Raw genomic sequence first — 22067 nt, 5'->3', positions numbered from 1 at the left:
CATATCCCCCAACCCATTATAGTGGCATCCACAGATGCCCTAATATACTAGAGCTAAACCTGTGGGAAGGGCCGGTGGCATTCTCTTGATGAGCTTCAAGAGGTAGTCCCCTGAAATGGTTTTCACTTCACAGGTGTGCCCTGTCAAGTTTAATAAGTGGGATTTCTTGCCTTATAAATGGGGTTGGGACCATCAGTGGCGTTGAGGAGAAGTCAGGTGGATACACAGCTGATAGTCCTACTGAATAGACTGTTAGAATTTGTATTATGGCAAGAAAAAAGCAGCTAAGTAAAGAAAACGAGTGGCCATCATTACTTTAAGAAATGAAGGTCAGTCAGTCAGCCGAAAAATTGGGAAAACTTTGAAAGTAAGGGCTATTTGACCATGAAGGAGAGTGATGGGGTGCTGCGCCAGATGACCTGGCCTCCACAGTCACCGGACCTGAACCCAATCGAGATGGTTTGGGGTGAGCTGGACCGCAGAGTGAAGGCAAAAGGGCCAACAAGTGCTAAGCATCTCTGGGAACTCCTTCAAGACTGTTGGAAGACCATTTCAGGGGACTACCTCTTGAAGCTCATCGAGAGAATGCCAAGAGTGTGCAAAGCAGTAATCAAAGCAAAAGGTGGCTACTTTGAAGAACCTAGAATATGACATATTTTCAGTTGTTTCACACTTGTTTATGTATATAATTCCACATGTGTTAATTCATAGTTTTGATGCCTTCATAGTCATGAAAATAAAGAAAACTCTTTGAATGAGAAGGTGTGTCCAAACTTTTTGTCTGTACTGTATGACTTTTTAATCGCTAGGTATTATACTTTTTGTTAGAGATGGGACGGGGGATTCGTCGAATCCACGAATCCCTCGAATCTTGCTGGATTCGTGGGATTCGTGGACTCGAATCCAGACGTAATTTGCCTGAAACGAATCCGACGAATCTGGTGGGAGGGACTGGGAGGTGGAGCTGGGGGCCGGTGCGTTCACTGTGCTCCGGCCCCTCCGCTCCAGTAGTTATATAATGTGTAATTGTGATTAATAATCATGCTGCCCCCTCTGTGTGTAGTATTACATTCAATAAATCTTACTTACAGCCGGCTACTGCTATCGGAACAGGCCGGCCGGGCAGACGAGCGGCAGCGTCACTGACTGACGTCACCTGCTTGCGCCGCTTCATTCATAAAGCAGGCGGCTCAGGCAGGTGACGTCAGTCAGTGACGCTGCCACTCGTCTGCCCGGCCGGCCTGTTACGATAGCAGTAGCCGGCTGTAAGTAAGATTTATTGAATGTAATACTACACACTGAGGGGGCAGCATGATTATTAATCACAATTACACATTATATAACTACTGGAGCGGCAATGGGGGGGTCTGTGGATGGCACTGTTATAGGGTGGGGTGGTCTGTGGATGACACTGTTAAGGGGTGGGTGGTGGGTCTGTGGATGGCACTGTTATAGGGTGGGGGGTCTGTGGATGGCACTGTTATAGGATGGGGGGGTCTGTGGATGGCACTGTTATAGGATGGGGGGGTCTGTGGATGGCACTGTTATAGGATAGGGGGGTCTGTGGATGGCACTGTTATGGGGTGGGGGGGTCTGTGGATGGCACTGTTATGAGGTGTGGATGGCACTGTTATGGGGTGTGGATGGCACTGTTATGGGGTGTGGATGGCACTGTTATAGGATGGGGGGTCTGTGGATGGCACTGTTATGGGGTGGGGGGGTCTGTGGATGGCACTGTTATGGGGTGGGGGGGGTCTGTGGATGGGACTGTTATGGGGTGGGGGGTCTGTGGATGGCACTGTTATGGGGTGGGGGGGGTCTGTGGATGGCACTGTTATGGGGTGGGGTGGGGGGGGGGTCTGTGGATGGCACTGTTATGGGGTGGGGGGGGTCTGTGGATGGCACTGTTATGGGGTGGGGGGGGTCTGTGGATGGCACCGTTATGGGGTGGGGGGGTCTGTGAATGCCAGGGGGAGAGGTGAGAGGCACTATGATACTACTGGCACATTGGGGGGAGGCACTATGATACGGGCACATTATGGGGGGAGATGGCACTATGATACGGGCACATTATGGGGGGAGATGGCACTATGATACCGGCACATTATGGGGGGAGATGGCACTATGATACGGGCACATTATGGGGGGAGGTGGCACTATGATACGGGCACATTGGGGGGGAGATGGCACTATGATACCGGCACATGGGGGGAGGAGAGAGGCACTCCGCACTTGATACTGGCACATGATTAGGGGGGCATCTATGGGGACACTTACTGGCACATTATTGGGTGGCACTGTGGGGGCATCTACTGAGGCCACAAAGAAGGGGTATTTTATATGGGGGGCTCTGTGTGGTACTAGTATTATCAGGGGTAGTTTCTGCAGTATAGTATTGGGGAGCACAGCGGCACAGTATTGGGGGTGTTAGGATGATTTGTCCAGAAGATGGGAGGATGATGGAAAAGTAGTAAACTAAGATTTTTTTTTTTTGTCAAGCTGCAGAGACGAAAAATGGCTGAAAAATGGTGTCTGATCTGAAGGTCTGAAAGGAGAAGATGAGGAAAGAGAACATCTACAAGAGACGTCACTGGATGTAAGAGGTATGTGGCTGTATTACCCTGTATGTTTTGTAGTGATAGGAGCAGGGGTCATCGCGGTCATATAGGTTGCGACCGTGACTGGGAGGTGGAGGTTCAGACAAACTGACGCGGTCTGACTTTGTTTCTTACACCGTACGTTCACACAATTATGTACAGGATTCGTAGGATTCGAGATTCGAAAGATTCAATATATTCGAGAACCTTTTCGGATTCGGATTCGAAAAAAATTGGATTCGTCCCACCTCTACTTTTTGTGATGTAAGGTGACAAAAAATGGCTTTTTTGACACACTTTTTTGTTTTTTGTTTTACGGTGTTCATCTGAGGGGTTAGGTCATGTGATATTTTTATAATGCAGGTTCTTACGGACGTGGAAATACCTAATATGTTTACTTTTTAAATTTATTTGTTTTACACAATAACAGCATTTTTTGAACAAATAAAACCATGTTTTATTGTCTCCATATTCTTGCCTTCTTTTTTTTTTGTGCAATTGTACTAGGTAGGGTCTTATTTTTTGCGGGATGAGATGACGGTTTGATTGGTATGATTTTGAGTGCATATGACTTTTTGATCGACAAACGGCTGTTGCTTGATGCTGTGTTTGCACCCCATGCACCCGCCTCCTGCTTTGGATTAAAGCATACCTGTCTACAAATCGGTGAGTGCCGCTCGTTTTGTTTCTCTCCTTTGAAGATTATTTTGCATACGCACTGCTGCTACAGGCTGAGCACCACCGCAAGGCATCACTCCTTGGTTACTATTTCCCAAAGAACATAGGTTTGGTGTAGAGCCACTGATTTACCTTTTCTACAGTTTCACATGACTTTTTGATCGCTTGATATTACACTTTTTGTGATGTAAGGTGACAAAAAATTGCTTTTTTACACCATTTTTATTTTATCTTTCTAATGGTGTTCACCTGAGGGGTTAGTTCATGTGATATTTTATAGAGCAGGTTCTTACGGATGCGGTGATACCTAATATGTATACTTTTTTATTTATTTAAGTTTTACACAATAACAGCATTTTTTTTAAACAAAAAAAAACATGTTTTAGTGTCTCTATATTCTGAGAGCTATAGTTTTTTTTTTTTTTTGGGTGATTGTCTTAGTTTTTTTGAAGGATGAGATGTCGGTTTGATTGGTATGATTTTGGGGTGCGCATGACTTTTTGATAGCTTGGTATTACACTTTTTGTGATGTAAGGTGACAAAAAAATGTTTTTTGGACACCGTTTATATATATTTTTTTTTACGGTGTTCACCTGAGGGGTTAGGTCATGTGATGCTTTTATAGTTCAGGTCGTTACGGATGTGGCAATACTTAATATGTATACTTTTTTAAATTTATTTAAGTTTTAAACAATAATATAATTTTTGAAACAAAAAAAATCATGTTTTAGTGTCTCCATAGTCTGAGAGCAATAGTTTTTTTTGTTTGTTTTTTGGGCGATTGTATTAGGTAGGGTGTAATTTTTGCGGGATGAGATGATGGTTTGATTAGCACTACATTGGGGTATGACTTTTTGATCGCTTGTTATTACACTTTTTGTGATGTACGGTTTCAAAAAAATTAGCTTTTTTGACATCGTTTTCACATCTTTTTTATTTTTAATATTTTACTGTGTTCATCTGAGGGGTTAGGTCATGTGATACTCTTATAGAGGCGGTCGATACGGACGCGGCAAAAGCTAATATGTCTACTTTTCTTTTTTTCCCTATTTTTTTATTTTTTTAACTTTTTGGGGGGGAAAAGGATGCTTTTTTTTTACTTGAAACTTAAAATTTTTTGGGGAAAACTTTATTTTTTTAACTTCTTTTTTCACTTTATTTTTTGTCCTACTCTGGGACTTCAACTTTTGGTGGTCTGATCCCCTTTACAATGCATCACAATACTTCTGTATTATAATGCATTGGCTGTAAGTGTATTACACACTGTAAAACACTTCAGCCAGCTTGCCTGTGAGATACAGGGGGCTGGATCTCACAGGCTGTCACGGAAGGCAGCCACGATGCCTATGGAAGGCATCGGGCTGCCTTCTCTGCCATCAGGTCCCCGTCACAGCAGCGCGGGGACCCGATGGCCACCCCGCACCCGGCAGGATCCCGCACATGCCGCGGTTAGCGCTGACCGCGACAGTGCGAGGGTTAATGCGCCGGCATCAGTGTTTTCACCGATGCCGGCACATACAGCAGGGGTCCGACTGTCAGTGACGGCCGGACCCCTGCTGTGCCTGCCCTATCACCATGAAGTAAATGTATGTCACTGGTCTTTAAGTCCAGGCCAGATATGACGTACATGTATGTCATGGGACTTAAGGGGTTAGAATTTTTAAAAAATAAATAAAAATTCAATTCACTCCCCTTTTCTCATATTAAAAATAAATAAATAAATAATACGAAGATAAATGATCATACAGTCAGGTCCATAAATATTGGGACATCGACACAATAGTAACATTTTTGGCTCTATACACCACCACAATGGAGTTGAAATAAAAAGAACAAGATGTGCTTTAACTGCAGACTGTCAGCTTTAATTTGAGGGTATTCACTTCAAAATCAGGTGAACGATGTAGGAATTACAACAGTTTGCATATGTGCCTCCCACTTGTTATGGGACCAAAAGTAATGGGACAAATGGCTTCTCAGCTGTTCCATGGCCAGGTGTGTGTTATTCCCTCATTATTCCAATTACAATGAGCAGATAAAAGGTCCAGAGTTAATTTTAAGTGTGCTGTTTGCATTTGGAATCTGTTGCTGTCAACTCTCAAGATGAGATCCAAAGAGCTGTCACTATCAGTGAAGCAAGCCATCATTAGGCTGAAAAAAACAAAACAAACCCATCAGAGAGAAAGCAAAAACATTAGGCGTGGCCAAAACAACTGTTTGGAACATTCTTAAAAAGAAGGAACGCACCGGTAAGCTCAGCAACACCAAAAGACCCGGAAGACCATGGAAAACAACTGTGGTGGATGACCAAAGAATTCTTTCCCTGGTGAAGAAAACACCCTTCACAACAGTTGGCCAGATCAAGAACACTCTCAAGGAGGTAGGTGTATGCGTGTCAAAGTCAACAATCAAGAGAAGACTTCACCAGAGTGAATACAGAGGGTTCACCACAAGATGTAAACCATTGGTGAGCCTCAAAAACAGGAAGGCCAGATTAGAGTTTGCCAAACAACATCTAAAAAAGCCTTCACATTTCTTGAACAACATCCTATGGACAGATGAGACCAAGATCAACTTGTACCAGAGGGATGCGAAGAGAAGAGTATGGAGAAGGAAAGGAACTGCTCATGATCCTAACCATACCACCTTATCAGTGAAGCATGGTGGTGGTAGTGTCATGGCTTGGGCATGTATGGCTGCCAATGGAACTGGTTCTCTTGCATTTATTGATGATGTGACTGCTGACAAAAGCAGCAGGATGAATTCTGAAGTGTTTCGGGCAATATTATCTGCTCATATTCAGCCAAATGCTTCAGAACTCATTGGACGGCGCTTCACAGTGCAGATGGACAATGACCCAAAGCATACTGCAAAAGCAACCAAAGAGTTTTTTAAGGGAAAGAAGTGGAATGTTATGCAATGGCCAAGTCAATCACCTGACCTGAATCCGATTGAGCATGCATTTCACTTGCTGAAGACAAAACTGAAGGGAAAATGCCCCAAGAACAAGCAGGAACTGAAGACAGTTTAAGTAGAGGCCTAGCAGAGCATCACCAGGGATAAAACCCAGCGTCTGGTGATGTCTATGCGTTCCAGACTTCAGGCTGTAATTGACTGCAAAGGATTTGCAACCAAGTATTAAAAAGTGAAAGTTTGATTTATGGTTATTATTCTGTCCCATTACTTTTGGTTCCTTAACAAGTGGAAGGCACATAGGCAAACTGTTGTAATTCCTACACCGTTCACCTGATTTGGATGCAAATACCCTCACATTAAAGCTGACAGTCTGCAGTTAAAGCACATCTTGTCCGTTTCATTTCAAGTCCATTGTGGTGGTGTATAGAGCCAAAAATGTTAGAATTGTGTCGATGTCCCAACATTTATGGACCTGACTGTAGATATCACCACGTCCCAGATACCTGAAGTATTAAAAAAGAAACATATTTATCCCATATGGTGAACACCACAAAGAAAAAAAAATATCTATTTAAGTTCACCTTCCAAAAGTTTTTATAAAAAGTGATCAAAAAGTCATACACATCCAAAATGGTATCAATAAAAAGTACAGACCGCCTCACAAAAAATTAGCCCTTGCACAGCTCTATAGACATAACTATACAAAAAAAAAGTTTTGGTGGTCAAAATATGGAGATGAAAAGAAAAAAAAAATCAGTTTTTCAAAGTCTTTTTTTTATGTTTTAAAAGAATAAAAAACTATAAAAATGTGGTATTGCTATAATCATTCCAACCTAGAGCATGAAATTAACAGGTCTGTTTAATCGCATTGGAAATGCCATAAAAACAAAAAACATAAAATTGTGCCAGAATTGATTTTTGTTTTTCCAATTCCACACTATTTAGATTTTTTTTCCACCTTCCCATTACATTGTATACAATATTAAATGGTGCCATTGGAAAGTACGACATTGTCCTGCAAAAAACTAGCCCCCATATGTCTATGTGAAAGGAAAAAAAGTTATGGCTTTAGGGGGGCAGGAGAGTAAAAGATGAAAATGCAAAAACTGAAAATTATCAGGTCATGGTCATTCAGGGATTAATAGGAACCCCTTTAGGATATCTGGTGTACATGTACAGTGGATGTCTGGTCTTTAAATATGTTGTCTGCTAGCAAGGGCTGCGAGCCCAATAGCCTCCCAGTTTCTGCTGATTTTATTATTTTTCTACATAGAATACGGTAGGCATGGGGCTAATGTCTGTGATCACAGATAATGGAGTTCACAGACATTTAACACCTCAGATGCTGTAGTCAAAAGTTAACATGGCATCTGAGCAGTGAAAACACGGGAGACACGTCCTCCTGCACCAGTAATAGCCTCCTCCGACTGAGATTACAGAATCTGTGACACTACAGTGATGGGCTGGAGCCTGCTTCTGTGTAACAGAAAAAAAAAAAAAAGGGCAATTGACATTTTTTTTAGCACTTCACCTCCTCCCAAAAAATTTAATAAAAAGCGATAACAAAAGTCATACACACCAAAATAGCATCAATGAAAAGTACAGATTGAACTACAAAAAATGAGCCCTCACACAGCTCTATAGACACAAATGTAAAAAAGTTATGGAGGTCGAAATATGGCGATGAAAATAAAAAGATCTATTTTTTTCAAAGTTTGTATATTTTTTCAGTATTAGAACACAAGAAAAATGATACAGATGTGCCATCCTTATAATCATACTGACCCAGACAATGAGGGTAACAGGTCAGTTTTACCTTACAGGGAACACTGTAAAAACAAACCCCATAAGGCCTCATGCACACGACCGTTGTGTGCATCCGCGGCCGTTGTTCCGTTTTCCGTTTTTTTTCGTGGACCCATTGACTTTCAATGGGTCCGTGGAAAAATCGGAAAATGCACCGTTTTGCAGCCGCATCCGTGATCCGTGTTTCCTGTCCGTCCAAAAAATATGACCTGTCCTTTTTTTTTGACGGACAACGGTTCACGGACCCATTCAAGTCAATGGGTCCGTGAAGAAACACGGATGCACACAAGATTGCCATCCGCGTCCGTCATCCTTGTCCGTAGGCTACTTTCACACAGACGGATCCGCTGATCCATCTGCATAAAAGTTTTTTAGATCTGATTTTTCACTTCGTGAAAACTCAGATCCGACAGTATATTCTAACACAGAGGCGTTCCCATGGTGATGGGGACGCTTCAGGTTAGAATATACTAAAAGAACTGTGTACATGACTGCCCCCTGCTGCCAGACCCCCCTCCCCCCCCCCTGTATTTAACACATTGGTGGCCAGTGCGGCCAGCCCCCCTCCCTCCCCCCAATTAAAATGACCGACCCCCCATCATTGGTGGCAGTGAAGAGTTCCGATCGGAAGTCCCAGTTTAATCGCTGGGGCTCCGATCGGTTACCATGGCAGCCAAGACGCTACTGCAGTTTTTTTAGTATATTCTAACCTGAAGCCTCTTAATTTATGAATTGATTTACAATATTCCATTAGCATATGTTGAGCAAATTAAATTGCCCAATTAACGAGTCACTTTCAGCAAATTTAGTTGATTTTGATTGTATTTTACTGTCTGACTTATTGGCAGACTGACTGGGTCAATTTGCTAATCTCTAATGTGAACTATTGTTTGCAAAGGACACAGAGAATTATTTAGATGCTGATATGTAATCAATGCTCAGAACAGGTAATGAAAGACAGAGACACTGACGTGAGTCAGGAGGCAAAATCAGGGACCAATTTCTACAGGGTGGTCAAGACATGACATTCATCCGCGCTATAGATATCGGTAGCTGCAAACAAATAGTTAACTCCTGCATTTTCCAGCTCTTTACAAGAGACAACAGGTTTACAGCCTGGAGGCTGCCAGTGTTCCCATTAACGCTAGCAAAATGACTTTTACACAATCAGCCATTCACTAAATAACCTCGGATTATAAAGAGCAGTCTGGTCTGAAAGGCATCTCTGGCTATTTTTTGTCTACCTGCTATTTCTGAGTGATGGGGTAATGGCTGTTTATTTCAGGCAGCAGGATATCCTCATGCGGCACCAGACATGTCCTCCCTTACCTATGGAACATAGCACTGAGCCACGAGAAAGGCAAACTTTCACAATGTCAAAGTATTCGTTCTCCTAAAACAGATTTGTCTAGATTGCAGCAGGCACAGTAATACTGTAAACCTCTGAAAGTACATAATAAAGCTCCATTAAAAAGGACCTGCACCCAGGGGCATAGATATAGGGGGTGCAGAGGTAGCAGTTCCTGAGGGGATCCAAAGACCCTTGTGCCGCATAAGAAGACACCAGAAAGTGCAGGCAGGTCAAGTTACACCTCTGGTTGGAAGGTAGGGGTTAGGTTAAGAATTTGGCATGGGGGCGAATGCTGTTTCAATTTTTGCCTCTGGCAGCATGAAGGCTGGGTATGTGCCAGAGACTGGCCAGACTGTAGGTAGACCTGAACCTGGGCGTTAAGGCGGGGGCTGTCTGCTTGGTGACTGGCCTCAGCCTGGCGAGGCAAGTGGAAAAACTGCTCCATTATGTTGAGGAGACTGAACTGGCTGCAACTGCTGCTGCTTGTAGTGGCGGGAGTGGGGTGACTCTGCGGAGGGTGGAGAGGGGTCGTTCTTTCAGACATTCTAGTGGCAGGTGCTTGCTTGGCGTAAGCTGCAGGGCAAGCTGCTTACACAGTGTTTCCTGGTAATAAGGTAATTTGTACTCCCTTTCTTCAGCAGGAAAACATTCCCCTATTTTGCTTTGAAAGCGAGGGTCTAAAACCATAGCTATCCGGTAATCATCAGACTGCTGGATGACATAGATACACCTGTCACTGTGTTAGCAAGTGAACCTCCAGGTCACCATTCTGGCAAGCATGCCCAACAAGCCAGTTCTTTCCAACTCTGCCCCCAGTGAGATGATTGAGTCTTGTGACCGGTGTCATCATCATCATCATCCTCTTGCTCCTCCAACTCCAGCTCATCTTCCTCCTCCATTGGCAGCACCTTCTCATCCTTCCCCAGGGAACTTTATCATTGTGGGTCCCTAACAACCACAGGGCAGACAGCAAGGTACTTTAGTTGTTCTTCTTCCTTCTCCTTCATCGCCTCCTGTTGCATGTGCAGTAAGCCGGATTGGGACTGATGCACACTGGCGCAATATTAATAGTTTTTGTTTGTGACGCCAATTGCAATGTGAGCAGGTTATAGTCGCAGGGCCCTTTAAGATGATATAACTCACGTACCAGGTGAGGAATGCCAGAGTGGGGATAGTGTCTCTATGTAGTGTCAATGGTGTCTCCTACCTTGGTACGGCTGGACTCCTGGATCCTGGCTCACTTGCAATAAATTGAGTGTTGTTAGTAGGAGTAACTGAGGAACTTTGATAATAAGGAATGAGATCCAGACTGGTGATATAATCCAACTTGTCTTTACTTAATGGCAGCATAATCCATACGAGTACAGCAATAGTCTTGGGTCCCAGCAGGTATCAGCAATATGCGGCAGAAATCAATATATATTCTGCTTCTTATCATATGCCTAGTGAATCTGGCAGGTATCTATCTTCTGCTCTGTCTGTCTGCTTGGTGTGAGATTCTTCCTGGAGTTCTGTAGTTCTGGAGGTGCTGATTTCTTTCTTCCAGCACTGAGGCTGATGACTCAGTCTGGGAATGGAGATCTTTGGCCTCAGCCGAGGCTGGCTCCAAGGTTGGGATCCCTGTAACTGGGAGCTCCTACCAACACAGCCTTCCCCTAGCAGGGGGGGCTGGTACACTCACTAGAACTTTCCTTCCTCCCCATGAGACAGGACATGGGCCAGCCCACTTCTGCTCAAAGAGGGGAGAGCTAGACTGAAATGAACTATTCCAGTCTAGATATACTAAACTGGCTAAGGTCCTGCTACATACTGCTGCCACCTGCTGGTGCACATGGGAATTACAGCAAAATACATAAAACAGGCCTAGAAAATACATATACAGAAAGATGCAATGTTAGATTACACAAGATGACAATAAATGTACACCTAACATGTAGCGGGGAGAAAGAGTTTAGTGACATACTCCGGGATGTTGCACATGAGCCTCAGCATCTCTTCAAAAATACATATGAGGGGGATGAGGGACAACTGCAGCATGAATGGCATGAACTGCTACTATCCGACCTGGAAACAACACATGCTCCCTGCTGAGGCAGTTTGGTGCATGACAAAATTGTTCATGGCTTTGCGCTGCTTGTACAGATACTCAAACATGTGCAATGCTGAATTCTAGTTGGAACTTCGCGGATTAAGCGGTGTAGCTGCATACCGTTGTATCGCTGCAAGTTAAATGGCCATGCCGGGAGCATGTGTTATTTCCCCCAGGTTCAGGGAGGCCTGGATGTTCCCCTGAAAACTCACCTCTTCAGCCAAGCCTACAACCAGTGACCCAGCTGCTGCTATACCGCCATGACCAGCTTTACCCTCACCTATTGTGTCCTTCCTCCATACCTTGTAGATTGTAAGCCCTCATGGGCAGGGCCCTCTCTCTTTATGTACCAGTCTGTAACTCGTCTTGTTCATGCTTAGTGCAATTGTCTGTATTATGTATGTATACAGTGTCGGACTGGGGTGCCTAGGGCCCACCAGTAAAGTTTATTTCAGGGGGCCCCATACATTCAAATATTACTGCTCACACTGCAGCGAGATGCTACCAGATGATTGAGAAGGTAGGTCCTGGGGAAAAGAGGATACTGGCAGCTTTCCTGTATACTTAGAAGTCATCTCATCTCTGATCGTGTCCATAATAAGAAACTGTGAATTTCTTTAATAATCTATATGGACATAGGCTGGTTGAATTGCTGTTCATTGAATATATGTATGTAGTGCAGTAAGTCTACTGTGTTATGTGGCACTTGTGCAGGGGGTGGGAGACTAGGGGCCCACCTTGCTTAGGGGCCCCCTGGGGGATTCACCTGTACCCCTGTGGGCCAGTCCGAGCCTGTATGTATACCCCTTATTATATGTACAGTGCCATTGAATGAATGGCGCTTTATTATTATTAATAATAATAATAATAATAATAATAATAATAATAATACTACAATGGTACTGCAGTGACTACACCACGAGCAACGTGGCCAGGAGGGGGTTTAGCTTGTAGACAAACTATTTGCTGTTGGAGAAAAGTTTTTTTTCATAGTCAAAAATTCCGTTATATATGTCTCATGATGATAGAGCTGAGGTCAAGGAGGAGTCTTAGCAGGAGAAGAAGAAGGTGATGATGACAATGTTGCTGTATTGCTTGGGGATGAGGGTTGTCTGCTCTAAAGAGGACCAGGAGAAGGAGGACAGACTTGTTCTGATTGGGAAGGGTATTGCCGGAAGCTACCTCATTGCCGTTCAGCCCTATTGACTATAACTAGTCCATAACCGTCCGCAACTTGGCAAATAACCCACACAGCAGTTTAAAGGGAACCTGTTATGAACTTTATGATGCCCATACTAACGGCAGAATAAAGTAGAGACAGGGGAGTTGATTTCAGCGGTCTGTCATTTATAAGTTAAAAATAAGTGGTTGCCAAGAACCAACATCACAATCATTGCAGACTGGGCCTGAAAAAGAGTCATGGCCATCTGAGAACAGTCATGGTTATTCATGAATTCTTGTCTTCTATCTAGTTTTCTCCCTTTCTTTTTAGGAGAGAACTGCCAATCATCAGAATATGGGTCAGAGTTCAGGAGATTATGAATAACCATGAGTCTACTCAGGTAGATTTGACTCTTTTCAAGGCCTGGGATGCAATGATTATGATGCTGGTTCTCGGCAACCACTGACTTTTAGCTCATGAGTGACACACCGCTGAAATCAACATTTCTGTCACTAATTTATGCTGCCCTCAGTGAGGTCAGCATAAAGTTGATTACAGGTTCCCTTTATATCCGGCCAATTCTCAGCATGTTTACCAGATTGAGGCTGGATCTCCGCCAGGCCCCATTATAGTAAATGGGGCCGTTGGGTATAAGGTAGTGTCCAGCAGTGCCAGATCCACCCATCTCCGGCTGCTATCTGCCAGAGGTGTCTAACGCTAGTGTGAAATCAGCCTAACCTAATTTTTCTGCGCCAAAAAACATCCTCAAAATGTTTTTGTTTTTTTCTCTTTTCGTACCCTTTCCAGGGACCACATTCCCAGCATCATGCTAGGTAAAAGTACAGCTACAATGGGACAATCAGGATCTACCTTGTATGCGAATTGTGGACAATATCCAGCTCACCTGCTGCCTCTATCCCTTGGATAGACTTCCCTGATGCACGGAAACCCTGGTAAGACCGTGAACTTGTAGGAATGAAAAGATGAATCCAGCATCGAAGTTGAAAATATTGTGGGTTCCTTTATTCAATATAGTACAGATCCATACAGTGACTGCATCACCTCAGTGTTCCAAATGATTGTCTACGTGTTTCGAACAATCATGACCACTGTCATGATTAAGAACACGTTTGGTCGAAACGCGTAGACGATCACTTGGAACACTGAGGTGATGCTGTCACTGTATGGATCTGTACTATATTGAATAAAGGAACCCACAATATTTCAACTTCGATGCTGGATTCATCTTTTCATTATCTACCTTGTATGCCCTTGTTAATTATTATGAATTAGACCAATGGTTAGACAAATGACAGCTACGTACCTCTTCATGTCATGTCTTATCAAAAGCTAGTGATTCTAACCCTTGACATTGAGAAGGTGGTCTGGCTCATACATGAGAATCACAAGCAGGGAATCTTCTCCATGATGCTATACACACTATCTTAATAGGGCACATGCACAGAAGCGGTCTTAACCCCATTAAGAATTACTCAACTAAACTAATCGCAGAGCAGTTTTTACTGTGATTATTTGTCTTCCTTGTGTTTCTTCCAGGCTTCCTGCCAGAGACATGTCATTCTTATCGATGGGAAAACAGGGTTCTCCTGTCAGGGGTCAAGAATGGCTAGTTATGTGCACTGCAAAGGTATCCACAACTGAGTGGAGCATAGGGAGTATCTATCGCATAATGTGACAGTCGCCCCCTCGCTCCAGGGGAGACACCATGGAGTCACCCCCAAAATCCATGGGAGGACTCACCTTATAGTTCCCCATAAACAACCCCATTTCGGTACCATACAAATGTGCACAAGATGCCATTAATATGATTAAAAGTAATAAACGGAGAAAAAAAAATGTAATAAAATTTCTTGATGGGTCACTTTAGATCTTTATTCATTTGGACGCTTATCCATTACTTTTTTATATTTTCCAATAAATAAAATGGCGACTGAGGGTATCTGGTGCCTAGTGTGCCTGTGCATGTGCTGGTCTCCCTCTGCCCCAAAATATGGCTGTGTAAGGATCTAGGTGTGCATTGCGCATGTCATGCATGCGCAATGGATAATATGATCTCTCCACTTCCTCGGTGACAATCGAGATGCGCAGTCCCCTCTACTGAACGCCGCGCATGGTGCGCTAGTCTGATGGTTGTTGTGCCTATGGGGAATCCTCTCCCACTGTGTCATCTTAGGACAATTACTATATTCACATGAGGTACACAGGTGTCATGTATAATTCTAATAAGATTAATGGATGATATTATGAATTTTAACACTATTGTTTTTTGCACATATTTATTTAAAATCATGTATGATAATTATATGACATAATCATGTTCACTTATGTATTTTTGGCAAGCACTGTAAGCACTGTATATTTTTGTGTATGATTGCACTAATTAATTGTTTATGAGATGCACTTGCACTTTATGCTTATATATGTTATGTTCACTACCACCTGTTGCTTGAGAAAGGCTACAGTATAGAGAAGAAAAGTTGCGCTTCCTGCATAGGCGAATAAACGCTATTGTTCATTTTTCTAATTGAAAGTGCTGCCTGTTTCCATTTTTGTATTTTCGGGCGATTGTCTTGTCCCTTTGGGATTGCACTACTTTTTGCATATGCTTTCTTTTCATCTTGTGCTACCATTTTCTCCTTTTTGCATTTTCAACTTTAGTTATATCTTCCAAGCGTACCATCATATCTGCATTATATTAAAATAAGTTTAGAGAGTGACCAACTCAGCTCTGCTGCATCTGTCCATTCCAAAATAGATCCAGGCCAGAATATGTTACGTATTGGGACTTGGAAGTGCTACAGGTTGCCTATTCTATAGGTCCATAGAAACTGGCATTGCTTTGACTGGTCATACACAGGCTGGTCAAAGGACTAGATTCGGTTAGCAATGCCAAGGCAAGCACGGAAGAGTGACATGAATAAAGCCATACAAGTCATGATAAACCTTACCCTTCACTATGGAGCTTGTATGAGACTAGAACAAAATGGATAGTTTCGCAAGAAATGTCATCTGTCCATGGTCTGTTTCTGGCATTTCACATTAAAGTGACTGGAGATGAGCTGTAGTACCAGACACAGCCAATAGACAAGAGTGGTGCTGTTTCTGCAAGAAACCAACTATGTATATCAGGCTCATACAGTACATCCTTTTAGAGCTTGTGTCTGCCTCCAACTGCCAGGTCTAATAGATAACTGAAGCTAAAAGTTCTCACCCCAGGTTATAAATAGGGCACTAAATTGCTATAGGCTATAAAATCATCAGCACAGCGGTGGACGGATTATAAGTGGTAGTAGTTATTAATGCTTCCCTTTAACGGTGTGAATACACAAAGCTTCTGTGCCACAAGAAAACCTATCCATATTTCTCACTTGCTGTATTATAACACGGTTATTACATCCAGTAGATATTGAATTCAGTTCACACAGCTTAAGTGATTATCTTGAGATTGTGCAATGTTCAGAAAGCAGGAAACTACAACTAATGTGATTTGTGTTACATTATTAACTTCAAGCACAGAATATGAGCCAAATGAATTCTGTGACATAACAGGTAGTTTTTCCATCTTGCTGCGTCTAACTCTGGCAATAAATAACAGGAACCTCAAGCAACAGGGGGTTAGAAAAAGGAGGATTTAAGATTACACCGCTATACAGTACTTGAAAGCATTGCCTACATATCGACAGTATGCGCTGCAACCATTCTACATTTTCCAAGCTATGACAGATGTAGCAGAGCTGAGCTTGCTATTAGGCACGTCTTTGTGATATCACTCTTTTTCTGTGATATTCTGCATAGCTCCTCAGGTACATTTATCTACTGCATTTCTTAATGCAAAATAGCTGTATCAATATACGACAATATTTTTACTGATCATCACACAACTGGATTCACTTAACAATGCCAATGCAAGAGTGGAGTAGTAGCATGAACCACAACATCTGATATATCTTACCCTGTGCTGGCATTGTTAGTGTTATTTCTCATCTCCTTCAGTCCAGTCTAATAGACCACTAAAGTCAAAAGGGGGCTACAAAGGGTTAACCTAGAACTTCAACCTTGCTACATCTATATATATATATATATATATATATATATATTCTATATATATATATATTTTTTTTTTTTATGAAGATGCTATGGATGAAGTACCATAGATATTTGCTTAGTTATGGAATTCATGTATCCAATAAACGCAGTGCAGATGACATTAAAGTCTACCCCTACTGCATTCCCTTAATTGAAACAAACCTGTACAATAGAAGTGATGCCAAGCCGTTGGCAAACCCTTCTGCTTACTCTTTATCATGACATCATATCTCTCCTAGATGAATGCCATCTCCCAGCAGCTCAGTTGGTAGCTATGGACAAAACTAATATGGCCCTTCCTAGTATAATTTTTCAAAAATTGAGTTATGAGATATGAAGTTCCCACATGTACTGTATAACCTCCTAATCACATATTAATATAAGTACACGTGTGATATGTGATTACAACTGAATGACATCAAACTTACTTTAATGCCCATGAGACAGTAAAGGACACTGATGACTCCCATTGGCAGCACATAGAAGAGCAGAGATGTGACTTGGATGATACAGTTGTAAATCCACAAAGGTTGGACCACAGTACAAGTAGCAGAATCAGGAACAAGACTTCCATTAGGGAAGTACTGCAGTAGGATGCCATGCGTGCTGGTATTGGGAATGGAGAAAAGAATGGAGAAGATCCAAAGTGTGATGAGTATTCTAAGTGCCCTTCTTCTGGTGCTTTTGAGCTTGGCTTGAAAGGGGTGCATAATGGCCACGTATCTCTCCACACTGACTGTGGTCACACTAAGAATGGAGGCAAAACACACAGTTTCAAAAAGAACTGTCTTAAAATAACAGCCCCAAGCACCAAAAAGGAAAGGGTAGTTGCTCCACATTTCGTAGACTTCAAGAGGCATCCCAAGAAGAAGGACCAGAAGATCAGAAACAGCCAGACTGAACAGGTAATAGTTTGTCGGAGTCCTCATGTTATGGTTTTTCAAGATCACCAGGCATACCAGCATGTTGCCACTGACCCCCACCAAGAAGATCACTGCGTAAACTAGAGTCATTGGCATTGATAAGCGACTGCGTTTTGGCCCACACAAGTATGCCAAGTATTCTTCAGTGCTATTTAGATACCTCAGCAAAGAATAGTCAGAAGGAAAAATATGACCTAGCCATGTGGAATTGATGTTCTGCTGGTCATCCATGACTATAGCTTGATAAGATTAGGTGGATACAATCAGGTTCCTCGTAAGCAATGATGAGTATGTGAATCTGAATAAAAAAATCTTCAGGAAGCTGGGAAAGGATGATTAATGGTTAAACAGAACATAAATAACAAGAGGCAAATATGGCTAAAGATATACACAAAAGACACGTAAAGGAGAAGAATGCTATGAGAGAATGTGGTATAATAGTCAGATATCAGATGACGGTAATATGTAAAGAGGTGAATGGATATTTCAGGATAGAATATGAATGAAATAATAGTCAATCTAATGAAGAAAATAGAGAAATAAAGATATTTCAAAATATATGTATAAAAAAAAAGACAAAAAGCCTTCTTTCCAAGCACTTTCTGTATAAAGACTTGAGTCTTCGGATGGGAAAATGCTGCTTAACTCTCAGATTGTGCTGCTCTGATACTGTACACCAGTTGCCTTTCAAAGATCTGTGTTTTCAGTAGAATTTCTCCTCCCTTGAAGATGCTGATTGGGTGCTTGGGATTATTCAATATTCTCACAATGACTTGAAGCAGGCTTCATGACGGATCTGAGACGAGGAGACTGTAGTCTGGCTATTGCAGGTGATTTGCTTTTTAGTCCCATTGACTACAGTTTAGCATTGTCATGAATGAAATGGTTAAAACCTACCACATACGTTTTGTTCTAATTATGTTTCTAGTGGGAAATACTAACTATGGAAACTGGCAAAGGTTTAGTATCTTCACACAAGTATAGCTTGCCTTGTTAAAAAAAAACATAATGCAGTCAATATCTGTAAGCTTTATTAAGGAAATTTGCCATAAGCAAAAATTGTTTTTTTTAGTTGAAGGATTTAAAGATATATGGGGTTATTTATCAAACTGGTGTAAAGTAGGACTGGCTTAGTTACCCAGAGAAACTAATCAGATTCGACCTTTCATTTTCCAAATAAACAACCCGAATAGAGAATAAATTTGTAAACCATCCCAATCCTTTATGAATTGGAATCTTGCTGATTTTCATGATTAATGCTGTGATTTTAACCCCTTAAGGACTTAGGACGTACCGGTCCGCCCTGTTTCCCGAGTCCTTAAGGACCCAGGGCGTACCAGTACATCCTGTGTAGTGTTGATCACTGACGCATGGCCGGCAGTGATCGGAACAGGGTGCCTGTTGAAATCATTCAGCAGGCACCCTGTGACAATGCCTAGGGGGGTCCATTGCCGATCGCTACAAACCGCAGGTCAATTCGGACCTGCGGCTTTTAGCGCTTATGCAAGTTTCTGATCCCTGCGGTCCGTGACCGCAGGGATCAGAAACCTCAAAGTGCCCATATTTTTGAAAGTTAACCCCTCCCTGCAGCCCTCTGTGTTTTTGTGCCTGCCGGCGGAGCGGGGGGGAGGATTGCGGGCAGTGCGGGAGGCGTGCGGCAGTGTGGGGGGCGGGTGCACAGTCTTCCACCCGCCCCCAGTTTATTTTCAGGATGGCCGAGCGGTCGAATCAGAGTGTCAGCTCATTGCTGACACTCCGATTCAAACGGCTGACATCTGTGCAGATGTCCGCCGTTTTAGCCCTTTCCATGCCGCGGTCCGTAGGGACCGCTGTATGGAAGAGTTGAAGAGGGAGGGAGCTCCCTCCCTCTCCCATCGGGGGGCTGCTGTGCCTTTGCAGCCCCCGGACAGGATGGGGTGACAGAGGGAGCCCTCCTCCCTCCCCTTCCCCGTCTGCTCAGTTGTGGCAGACGGGGAAGGTTACCATGGCAACAGGACGCCTTCTCAGGCATCTTGCTGTCCACGGTGCTGAACAGATCTGTGCTAAAGGCTGTTCAGTCAAAGTGTGAGTAAAATTCAGTGCAGTACCCTATATAGTGTACTGTACTGTATTATACAGACATCAGACCCACTGGATCTTCAAGAACCAAGTGGGTCTGGGTAAAAAAAAAAAAAGATCCCTGATTAAAAAAATAAATAAAAATTCCTTACACATGTTATATATCACCGCGTCCGAAACGACTGGATCTATAAAACGGTCATGTTACATTCCCCGCACGGTGAACGCCATAAAAAATAAAAAATAAAAACTATGATGAAATTTAAATTTTGCTCACCTTAATTCCAAAAAAGGTAATAAAAGTGATCAAAAAAGTCGTATGTACGCCAAAATAGAACCATTCAAACCGTCATCTCATCCCACAAAAAATGAGCCCATACATGAGACAATGTCCCAAAAAATAAAAAACTATGGCTCTCAGACTATGGAGACACTAAAACAAGTTTTTTTGGTTTAAAAAATGATATTATTGTATAAAACCTTAATAAATAAAAAGGTACACATATTAGGTATTGCCGTGTCTGTAAGAACGTGCTCTATAAAAATATCACATGATCTAACCCCTCAGGTGAACAACGTAAAAATAAAAAATTAAAAATGGTGTAAAAAAGCCATAATTTTGTCACCTTACTTCCAAAAAAAAAGTGATCAAAAAAGTTGCATGTACCCCAAAATCTTACCATTAAAACAATCATCTCATCCTGCAAAAAATGAGACCCTAACTAAGACAATCGCCCAAAAAATTAAAAAACACTATGGCTCTCAGACTATGGAGACACTAAATTTTTTTTTTTGTTTCAAAAATGATATTATTGTGTAAAACTTAAATAAATTTAAAAAAGTAAACATATTAGGTATCCCTGCGTCCGTAACAACCTGCTCTATAAAAAAAATAGTACATGATCTAATCTGTCAGATTAACGTTGTAAATAATAAAAAATAAAAACTGCCCAAAACAGGCATTTTTGGGCAAATTTTCAATTTTAATCAATTTTTTCCCATAACAAAGCAAGGGTTAACAGCTAAACAAAACTCTATATTTATTGCCCTGATTCTTTAGTTTACAGAAACACCCCATATGTGGTCGTAAACCTCTGTACGGGCACACAGCAGGGCGCAGAAGGAAAGGAATGCCATATGGATTTCGGAAAGGCAGTTTTTGCTGGACTTGTTTTTTGACACCATTTCCCATTTAAAGCCCCTCTGATGCACCCCTAGAGTAGAAACTCAAAAAAGTGACCCCATTTAAGAAACTACACCCCTCAAGGTATTCAAAACTGCTTTTAAAAACTTTGTTAACCTTTTAAGTGTTCCACAAGAGTCAATGGCAAATGGAGATGAAATTTCAGAATTTCTATTTTTTGTTACTTTGCTTCACAAAAAGTGTAATATAGAGCAACCAAAAATCATATGTACCCTGAAATAGTACCAAAAAAACTGCCACCTTATCCCGGAGTTTCCAAAATGGGGTCACATTTTTGGAGTTTCTACTCTAGGTGTGCATCAGGGGGCTTCAAATGGGACATGGTGTAAATAAACCTGTCCAGCGAAATCTGCCTTCCAAAAACCACACGGCGTTCCTTTCCCTCTATGCCCTGACGTGGGGCCGTAGAGTAGTGTACGACCACATATCGGGTGTTTCTGTAAACCGCAGAGTCAGGGCAATAAATATAGAGTTTTGTTTGGCTGTTAACCCTTGCTTTGTTAGTGGAAAAAATGGATTAAAATGGAAAATTTGGCAAAAATTTTTAATTCTGAAATTTCATCTCCATTTGCCATCAACTCTTGGGGAACACCTAAAGGGTTAATAATGTTTGTAAAATCAGTTTTGAATACCTTGAGGGGTGTAGGTTCTAGAATGGGGTCACTTTTGGGTGGTTTCTATTATGTAAGCCTCACAAAGTGACTTCAGGCCTGAACTGGTCCCTAAAAAGTAGGTTTTTGAAAATTTCTGAAAATTTTCAAGATTTGCATCTAAACTTCTAAGCCTTGTAACGTCCCCAAAAAATAAAATGGCATTCCCAAAATGATCCAAACATGAAGTAGACATATGGGGAATGTAAACGAATAGCTATTTCTGGAGGTATTACTATGTATTATAGAAGTAGAGAAATTGAAACTTGGAAATTTGCAAATTGTTCCAAAATTTTTTGACTCCATTTTACCAGTGTTATGAAGTACAATATGTGATAAAAAAAAAACAGTCTCAGAATGGCCTGGATAAGTAAAAGCGTTTTAAAGTTATCACCACATAAAGTGACACCGGTCAAATTTGCAAAAAAGTCCTTAAGGTGAAATAAGGCTTAGTCCTTAAGGGGTTAAAGAGGTTGCCTATCGTGATGTGCAAATTTCTTAAAATTTGTTTTGTTTCTCGCGCGAG

At 42.0% G+C, this 22067-nt stretch overlaps 1 protein-coding gene across 1 annotated transcript in view; it reads right to left on the bottom strand.

The window, feature by feature from the left end:
* Positions 1–17860, bottom strand: part of NMUR2 (neuromedin U receptor 2) — an 84213-nt gene extending 66353 nt beyond the window's left edge. Inside the window, exon 1 of the mRNA XM_040436768.1 lies at positions 17135–17860. Coding sequence (XP_040292702.1) covers positions 17135–17860 — 726 coding nt within the window. The remainder of the gene's footprint in view (positions 1–17134) is intronic.
* Positions 17861–22067: the final 4207 nt, after the last annotated feature.

Source organism: Bufo bufo, chromosome 1 (assembly GCF_905171765.1).
Source record: "Bufo bufo chromosome 1, aBufBuf1.1, whole genome shotgun sequence".
In the NCBI taxonomy this organism is placed as follows: Eukaryota; Metazoa; Chordata; class Amphibia; order Anura; family Bufonidae; genus Bufo; species Bufo bufo.
This window is presented reverse-complemented; position numbering and strand designations above follow the sequence as displayed.